Source organism: Olea europaea, chromosome 5 (genome assembly GCF_002742605.1).
Source record: "Olea europaea var. sylvestris chromosome 5, O_europaea_v1, whole genome shotgun sequence".
NCBI classification, from domain to species: Eukaryota; Viridiplantae; Streptophyta; class Magnoliopsida; order Lamiales; family Oleaceae; genus Olea; species Olea europaea.
In genome coordinates this window covers 15,658,303-15,668,396 of record NC_036241.1, presented here as the reverse complement: position 1 = coordinate 15,668,396, position 10,094 = coordinate 15,658,303, and the positions used below count along the sequence as shown (strand labels likewise).

Here is a 10,094-nt window from a genome sequence, read left to right as displayed (position 1 = left end):
TTCTCGACGGTGGACATTGAAGGGGAGGTTTTGAGTGAGAGGCTATTGTTCGTTAGTAAAGAGGATAGTACGTGCAACTTATTGAACGTGAATTAGTTGGTATCATCAACAATTGAGGACATACTTTCAATTTGTGTCAAATCCGACAGTTCTTTGTGATATTTGTTAATTAGTATATGTTAGCAATGCTTTGTGTCATTTTGTTCCACGCTTATGGAATATGATGGCTCATGAATTGGTCTTATTTTCTTTTTTACGTCAATTTTCTTTTATTGGATAGATTGCATCCCATTTTTTTCCTTCATATATTTTTGACCGATATGGATTATTTGAAAGGTGATACTTTACATTAAGAAATAATAATCAAATCTTACACTTGAAAATTTGATATTAATTACTTATCCTTCATTTGAAAAGAATTTATAAATAGATACCCAAAAAATAAAAATAAAAATATGAACAATAGATAAGCGGATAGAATAAAATGTGACTATTTATAAATTTTGCAAAACAAATCCATCTCTATTTGACAATCATACTTTTTGAAACTCCTTTTTCTATTTACTCATTTTTCTATTATTATTATTATTATTATTATTAATTTTTTTTTTAGTTAACTCTTGCTAATTCCAAATGCACGGATCTCCGCGTAAGCAAGGAGAGGCAGATGGAACCCACCGCCCGAAATTAATGAAGGAGATTGCCGCCAGACGCGGTTTTTTCTTCACTTTATTCTACTCCATGATGCCACCCCATGTGACTCTTTGCCGTGTGCCAGCCCATACACACCCCACCCTTATCTACGGACACACTGCTCCACCGACGCAAAAATTCTCCATTTATACCACTTTCCCTTAACTTCTTCTTCAGTTCTTGGAGCCCAAATTACATAACATATTCTACAGAAAACAAGGAAAAAAATGGCTAAATTGCTACTGTTGTTTGCTCTCTGCCTGCTCCCAGCAATCGCTACTGCTCAGCTTGCGGCCAACCCATTTCTTGTAACCGGTAAAATCTACTGTGACACTTGCCGCTGCGGCTATGAGACAACTGCGTCCAAGTACCTCCCTGGTAACCGCACCAACTCTATCTCTATCACACACGCACACGCGCACCAAAACTAACTTTTGAATAATGCTAGAAGTATTTTGTATATCTTGCTTTCTCGTGTGTAGTTGGTCAGATCTAGTCAATGTGGTGCTGATCTAGTTAGTTTGTTAAAGAAATTTTCATTGGAGCTAAAAAAATATGATCTTGTACGGTTTTGAGGAGAATTTGCTGTGACTTTAGTTATAATTGGGGTAGACGAAGTAACCATGGGGGCTGAGTAGTTCTTGAAATGCTTGTGTTTGTTGGGAGGAAGACACAATTCTCTCTTGGGTTAACTTAATTAAACGACCAGAAACCGCAGAATTAGTCCTAGATAGAAATTAATGGCACACAAAATCATCATGTATTCTTAGCAATACTATATAAATCCAACAAGAAATTGGAAAGATCTCGCCGCCAATGAATTAATATTCGGATGGGCAGAATCGCTTCTGGATCTTGAAGTCATCTGTACATGTTGGAAGAACGGTGTTGTGAAGTTGCAGTTCAATTTCAGATCAATAAGGTCAAATATTGTTGAGATAAGATATAAAGTTGCCCTAGAAAATGAAGGGCAAATGAGAATAATGAATAATTTAACACCAAATGATTGGTGTCACACATCAAATTTGGTGTAGCATTATTCATCACACCAAATTTCATGGTGAAATTTTACACCAAATTGGTGTTTGGTGTACCATTGGAGATGCCACCAAATTTGGTGGCAACAAAATTTACTTCAAATTTGGTGTAAAAGTTGCACCAAATTTGATGTAACCATTGGAGATGCTCTTGACACCAAATTTTACATAAAAAATAAGAATATAGATGGAACAAAATTTTTGTGTAAAAGAAAATGGTGGGCAAAATGGGGAATAATAAATTACGTCAAGTTTTACATCGAATTTGGTGTATTATTGGAGTATTTTTTTGCCAAATTTGGTGTAGAGCACCTCCAATGGTACGCTAAATTGGTGCAAAAACATCCATTTGGTGTAAAATTTCACTCTAATGGCACACTAAATTTGGTGTAAGGCCATTTCCAACCATTACATCAAAAATTGGGGTTAAGATTGCATCAAACCATAAATCATCTTCAACCAAAACATCAAAATTTATATCAAATGAACAGTGTTTTATCATTTTTCTTTATTTGTTAGCAATTTATTTACCTAAAAATCTATTTAATTATCTTTTTTATTACTATATAAATCACGAGATAAATAATTATATTTATTTAACGAAAAATATTGAGTTCGTTAATAAATTAAAAAAGACGTGTTGGTATTGTTACAATTGTGAACTTTGATTGTAGAACGTTAAAAGCACGTTTAACATATTTTTTACATGCTTCTTGTTTTCTTTGCAAATAATTTTTTTTTTCTTTTGGGGACTGCGTAGTTCATGAATCATTTGCACAATGATGTACCATTTTGGGCATAGACTATCAACTAGATGATAATACTAATACTAATATTCATAATGATAATACAATTAAATAAAGGATTGAAATTTGTTGTTTAACAAAAAAGGACACAAAAGGAAGAAAATTTTGTTGCGGAACAAAATGAGGGGCAAAATGGGCAACATATCCTTTGCACCATTTTGGTGCATAGTTGGAGTAGTATGGCACCATTTTGGTCATTTTTGCACCATTTTGTGGTCTTCATTAGAGATGCTGGTGTGAAATTTGGTGTAATTCATTATTTCCATTTTGCCCTTCATTTTTTATTACAACGAATTGTTTTTTCTCCTAAGATTTTGCTATTCGTCTAAGGCTGGACGAACGGGGGCGTATGTGGCGCCTCCTATTGGTTGGGAGTCTATTCGCATAGACTTCCAGTCAATAGGGAGCACTACATGTGCCCCTAGAGTCGCTCTAGCAAATCACTTTCTCCTATATCTTTTTTTTTCTTTTAAAATTAATTGATTTAAATTGTTTTATATTTGTTTTATTGTGATCATTATTTTTATTTAATATTTATTTTTAAATTCTAATCAAGTAATAAGTATTGATACAATAGGTTAATGCCCTGTTTGTTTCCCATTAATATAAAAATGAGAATGAAAAATATAGTCGTTACGAGCCTCACATAAGATATAGAAATTAAAATATGGTGGCTTGATGTGATGAATAACGGTCATATTTTTCATTTTAATGACCAAATAATGGGAAACAAACAAGGGCTAAAATTGCTCATCAAGCCCATGTCTAGAAGTCATTCTTAAACAATTTTAATCATTTTTTTTACCGTTGACATTTGACAATTCTCAGGCACTATTGTAGCCATTATTGTCTTTATTGTGCATTGCTAAATTCGCCCTTCAAGAATAGTCAAATGCCAATGGTCAAAAAATTGATTAAAATTGTTGAAGAATTGCTGCTAAACAGGTGCTAAATAATTCAACAGTTATAATATAATTTAAAGATTTTAGATATAATATAGTCTACAATAGAATAATTTTTAAAATAAATTAATCGTTGAGAAATAAATAATAAGGAAATACTATTCATTTGTGTAACCATTGGCAAGGTTACCTCAAATTGGTTTGAAAATTGCACTAATTTGGTATAAAGTTACACCAAGTTGGCGCAACTTATTGAAGATGCTCTTTTTATGGGGATTTTTGCTAAGAAAAAATCGCTTTTGAACATCACAGAATGAGCTTCAGTCAACTAAATGAGAACAAGATATTTGGCTAAAGCTTAAAAGTTACTTACAAGCAACACTTTTGAAAAGTATAAGTTACATATCAAAAAATTACTTTTAATGGCATTCAACATAACAAAACATCATCATAATAATTCTCCAACCTTAGCAAAAAATCATCTTATTGTCTTGATCTTAGCTGATCTTAGTAACGTCTTCCATGCGTTTGACCAAGAGTATGTTTGGCTTGGCTTAAAAGCCAAAATAATGGGTTTTTATCAGTAGTATGATGAGTCGAATTTTTCGAATAAGATTGCGAGAAGCTGTTTTGTTTTGGCTTTTAAGCAAGGCCTAACATTCTCTCAAAACCAAATACTTTCTCTTGCCTTTAACAAAGCAAAGAATAGGCTAGGCACTTTTTAAAGTCATAATAAACAGATTGTGAAAGTGTTTTAAAAAACTTCTAAATACGTTTCTTTAAATGGAAAAACGTTTTTTAGTGGCTTTCTATATGGCAGCCTCTCATTGGCCATATCCATTTCACTTGAACTTGTGTTTGTTTGGATTATTGTGGGCTGCTGATTAAGATTGGAAGGTTGAGATTTAGATCCCCTTTTTCTAATAATTGGGATGGCCTGGCTGAGAGAGAGACTTTTCACTTCATTCGTCATATTGACAGATTTTCTCTCCTACTCTCTCTCTGGCGATTCTAGTCACATGGAACCTTGATTTCTTCAGATTCATTCTTTATTCCTTGTCCGGTATTATTTCTGTAGGGAGGCCTTTACTTTGTGGTCGGTGATCTGGTGTATTTACAGTAAGCTGCCGGTAGTTTGTGTGTTTCCGACAGTGGGTATTTTTGGTCTCTTGTATAGTCAGATTTTAAACTGTAAATAGATACTATTCTTGAGTCCAAGTCAGGGTCGGTTAGGTGCTGTTTTGTGAGGTCTTTGAAAGGCCGATGATCTGTAGATATTCTTGGTTGTAATCTGAATTTTGTACCCAAACTCGGGCTCTTTCTTGGGTGGTTCTTGCATAATAATGGGCTCAATTTTTTGTCTTTGAGTCCCCCAGATTAGGCTTGGCCGAACTGGATGAACAATTACTGTGTTCTTTAATTTTCTGCGTCGTTTATTACTGCTGTGGTTCGATTATTTGGTGATTAAAATCGTACATTGGGATAAACAATCCAATTATTAGAGAAAAGGGATCTAAATCTCAACTTTTCAATCTTAATCAACGGTCCACAATAATCCAAACAAACACAAGTCCAAGTGAAAGGAACATGGCCAATGAGAGGCTGTCACATGAACAACCACTAAAAAACATTTTTCCACTAAAAGAAACGTATTTTGAGGTTTTTGAAAACACTTTCACATGGATTTTCTAGTCATTATCTTGGCTAATGACTTGAGTGCCTTCTCTCCTTGTGGTAGGATTGGAGGTCAAACAAAAAATTAGTAGTACGAAGACCCAAAAATTACTAAACTGGAGGCTACTGTGCAGCTTTCAATGAACTGTAATATCTCAGCTATCCCTGCTGCTACTGAATTTAAGTTTGGATAGTAGGTTTGGGCACATTGTTCTTCAATCTGTTCGGTTTGGATGAAGATCCAAGCTTTCTATTGTGTGTACTGTTCTTACGAACAATGTCTTGATTTGGTGAGATGTTTCCTATTTTCTAGATAAACTTGTGTTGTTTGCCAAAAACTTTCTTCTTGAGATTGTTTCTATTGCTGTCCCTAATTTCTGCTAGCTGAATCCTTGTATTGCGATTGTTGATTGATAGTGGAGTATTTTGGGTAAAGTATGGTCCCGTGGTTTTTTATCCTCTTATATTTTAAACATAATTCTAATAATCATCATTGTATGATGCTTGTACTTGCCAGGTTCTCTCGTTAAAATTGTGTGCAAAGACAGGGACACCTCACGAGTTACATATGAGGTTGAGGGTGTGACCGACTCAACTGGAACATACAACATCCTGGTACAGAGTGACCATGGAGATGATGCATGTGATGCAGTTTTGGTCAAGAGTTCAGATCCCGAATGCAGCACTCCTAACTCAGGCAGGGACAAAGCCAGAGTCATCCTCACCCGCAACAATGGCATGGTTTCCGACGCTCGTTTTGTCAATGCCATGGGATTCTCCCAGAATGTGCCTTTGGCTAGCTGCCCCCAGATACTCCAGAAATACCAGGAAGCTGAAGATTGAAATAATTGACTGTCGACTTCTGCGCCTACATAGAATCTGATATGTTATAATGCCTTATTGACGGACAGTATATTTGAGTTGTTAATTGTTTCTGAACGTGCTGTTATGTGTCTTTAGCTTTCTTTTCATAATTTATTCAAGACATTGTTATTTTGTCACTTAATTGTGGCTTACAAACTAAAATGGTTAAAATAGATGCTTTGTGCTGTAAAATACTTGTAACGTGTCATTTTGGCGCCAATGAGTTATGAAGTAATTCTTTAGGAAGTTCTACGATATGCAAAATCTCTGTCAAACAGACCCTTTGTTCAACAACAAACAAAATCCTCCATAATAAATAAATAACACTGCAATAAGTAACGAACCCATAGTATTTAATTAGGTACGCAGCATTAGTATTACACCCCAAAATATCGATATATTTTTTGTACTAATTAATAGAAGAGGAAAAAAGGCAAAGGAAAGGAAAATCATGTTATGCCTTCATAATCTTCACTACTGGAGTGCCTGGTGGTACCTGTTTTTTCCCGTCCAGTCCAATACGGACATTAATCGAAGGGCACATAACAATCAGACTCACATGCATCTATTTTGTAAGAGTTCTACTACACGTATAGATCAATTTTTTACAGATACCTTACAGAATACACATAACATGGGATGAATTGGTTATTAATTTTTTGGATTATTTTACTCACATGGAGCCCACTCCCCATGTGAGTATTTGGGATTCTTCCGTAGGGGAAAATTCTGTACACATAATATCTCATTCTATAATCTTATCTAATTCAATATATCAAACATGTCTTGTACATATCCCTCGATTCATGTCCTGTATTCACCATCCAAACTAGTGTGTCCTGGCACATCTTGTGTTTTCAAGTACAAAAAAATTAAATGAATTCTCGAAGTAGCATGTACCAATTCTTTGTGACAATGGACCGCATGTTTTCTGATCGATAATACTACCAATAATGAATTCATTTATGATAAAAGGCCACATTTTAATTATTTGTTTCCCGTGACCCATCAAACTGAAATAACACTCTCAAAAAGTTCTCAATATCTGAATCTTTAAAAAGTTTATGCATTATATTGAGTGGAATAACACTATTCAGTGACGTCTAACCTAGTTTATCAAACAAGCCCTTGAACATCTAAAAATTCAGACTAAAGGCAAATAATGTGACATCATTTTGAGCCTTTAGAACGAAAATAAAAATTTACAAGTGGGGCTTTGGTGAGGTAGCTGAGAATGGTAGCAATAGAGTGGAAATAGTGAAACTTGCCCTGCAAATATGTTCAACAATCAGTATAATTGATTTAAATCGAAAGCCACTTAAAACAGCTATAGAATGGACCAGTTTGCAAGCAAACCTTTGCTTCAGCTTTATGCTGTATTCGAGTTGTTGGGAGTCGAACTGTTGATCACTTTGATTTAAATTGTGCTTCCACAATTTTAACTATAAGCGTGTTTTGTAAAGTGACACTTTACTAATGGAAGGAGTTAACTGGATTGTGACACGTGCTGATCTCTTGGTCGTTGGATCTGAATCTAGATCATTCTATGTATTTAACCCTAAATGGTTTGGGTGGCTGTTGGTTTTTCATTTTACTCCATTCGGCTTCTCGAGTTCGAGGGTTTTTTGAGTCGCCTCTCTTTCTCTTTCTCTCTCGACGAATCTCTAATTTTGGCTCTGTTCTTGAGTGATTTTCGGAACTCTTTCTTGAGTTAATCCATAATATGTTATAGATCTCTAAGCTGCTGAACTGTCGTGTTGAGTTTATGGAAACCTGAGTGGTTTCATGTGATGTGCAGTCGGGTTTGATGAAATCTTGGTGATTTCTTGTATTTCCTGTGTGTAATAGCTTACATATTTTATAATGACTTGTGAAGTCATGTGATTCTTGGATGGCAGTTCCTGTGACTTAAGTGTCTGACTGATCTGTTCGTGGTTTCTTCGTGAACCGTGGTCTGCCTTGGTGAATCTTTATGAGATAAGTCCTTGTGACTTGTATATTGTAATATTCTGGAAACATTGTATACTTACTGCCTGATTTTGGGTGCCTTATAGTGCAATCGAGCTGAATCCGTTGATAGTGGATGCTCAATAGGGGATTAGGCACTTGTGCTGAACCTCTGGGGCTTCGGCCGAAAAAATAATCGTGTTCATTATTTTTGCACTTTTATTTTCTGCATTTCTTGGTTCGGTTTCTATGAATGTTGGTTAATCTTGAGTGTCTCGACATTTCACGAGTGCTGAGTTTAGCGAGGGGGACAATATCCAAGATGATTGGAGCAGCAAGAAGAGAGTCCTCGCACCTGTTATTCGTCCAGCCCATGAATATCTCCGACGTGTACTCATCCATCGCCCTTTTGCTATCTCCCACTTTCGGCACATTCTGCATTCACATTACACCATCCATATAAGATCGATCACGTTAGTACCACTTAAACCGATGTTTTAATACCTGTGATATACTAAATAAAAAGTAAAATTAAGTAATTCATTTAATTATATATCTCATTTAATGTCACATTAACCCCAGTAATAGCATTACTCATTTTGAATTGTAATCCCTTTCTTTTGGACTTATTAATGGGCTTTTTTTTTTGTAAGAGAATGAGAATGAGAATGATGAAGCAAAATGTGGGCCTCTCATTAATAGTCATTTCTATCACCTATACTTGTATGTCATTTCTTCCATCTTTGTACAAAGTTTGACAACAATTTATTGAAGGCAACACCTTCGTCCTCTTCCTTTTCTTTTACTTTTTAATATAATGATACCTTTGTTTTCGAGGTTCTACATCACTCAGTTCAATGAAGATTAAAACTAATTTTTATGATTAAATCCATTGGATTGAACTTCAAAATTTTGTCCTTAACTATTGAAATCATTTAAGTATTCGTTAAAATCGTCACATGATATTCATGAAAATATGTGTCTCTTCAAGGCTTGACACTTGTCTATGTGGTGAAGTAAAACATAGCTTCATAAAACTGGACATACGACAACTATGTAATAATTTAAGACCCGTTTGAATAATTTTGTTCATAGGGAACTTATTGTATATTTATAATGAAATATTAAGTACTAACTTACTATTTTAAATGTTGTAGATCAACTTGCCATTATAATAATATGGTGCAGATTAATGGTGCAAATTTCACTGTTACTAATTGTGGACCAATCTGAAATAAGTTTATTACTAATTAGTTCCCTACTTTCCACAAAATGGAAATGATCAGAATTTGACTGACACTGGAAATGATTTTATCACCATCCGAATTCAAAATCAAACTTGAAGCAAGAATTAACATTCTTACTTAGGGCCAGCGAGGTCGCTTGGGGCTTATGACACTTTTTCTACGACTTCTTGTGCTTAGAGAAGGCGAAAAGCGTCGAACAACAATATGTAAACTTTACATTATATTCATCATGGAAATTCACATGGCTAAGAGAACATTTGGGGTTATTTGATAAGTTAAATTCGATTATATTAGACAAAATTATGAAAAATTCGATTTATTTAGTTTTTCTGCTACATTCCTTTCACTTGCAAGGAATAGTTGTGAGTAATAGTCGAGGCTACAAATTGTATTAATGGTCCTTCTGTGCAATATGAGGTTGAATATGACTTGACCATTAAAATAGTAAAATAATGGGCATCTTGAAACAAATGGTTGAAAATCTAACTTATATTTTATATGATAGAAAATTTCTGCATTATTCGAGGGGGCCCCCAGTGGGGGGCGCGGGGGATGAAATAAACTTTTGTAATATTCATGTTCAATCACGGGCTCGTTCGTTAGACTGACAGGGCCTACGTAGCCATGTCCGTTTAGAAAAATTCGATGAATTTCTTATTATTTTGGGTTGTATTAGATTATATTTTTTAAATGTATATGACTTTTACGTTTTAGTGAATTTATATATTGATTGAATTTTTTTTAATATTATTTATTTAAATATTAATAAACAATCTCACTACTACTGCCGTTGATGGTTAACAATCGTCCTATCTCACTTAATATCCTGAATCCGTCGCTGTTGGTTGATGTACTGGACCCATAGAAACAATTATAAATGAATGATATAACAAGCAAAATATGTAATTGTGTTGGTTTATTATA

General features: G+C 34.5%; 1 protein-coding gene across 1 annotated transcript; it reads left to right on the top strand.

The window, feature by feature from the left end:
• The first annotated feature begins 774 nt into the window (after positions 1–774).
• On the top strand, positions 775–6,222 carry LOC111394816 (pollen allergen Che a 1-like). Its single transcript, XM_023020828.1, has 2 exons — positions 775–1,071; positions 5,630–6,222. The coding sequence occupies exons 1-2, from the start codon at positions 921–923 to the stop codon at positions 5,953–5,955; spliced, it is 477 nt and encodes a 158-aa protein (XP_022876596.1). The 5' UTR covers positions 775–920; the 3' UTR covers positions 5,956–6,222.
• The last annotated feature ends 3,872 nt before the right edge of the window (positions 6,223–10,094 follow it).

What these genes read in the sequence shown, in the direction of transcription:
- LOC111394816 (XM_023020828.1), top strand. Translation starts at nt 921, where the DNA reads ATGGCTAAATTGCTACTGTTGTTTGCTCTCTGCCTGCTCCCAGCAATC. An exon ending in TGCGTCCAAGTACCTCCCTG is followed by an intron (nt 1,072 to 5,629) that starts GTAACCGCACCA and finishes TGTACTTGCCAG; the next exon opens with GTTCTCTCGTTAAAATTGTG.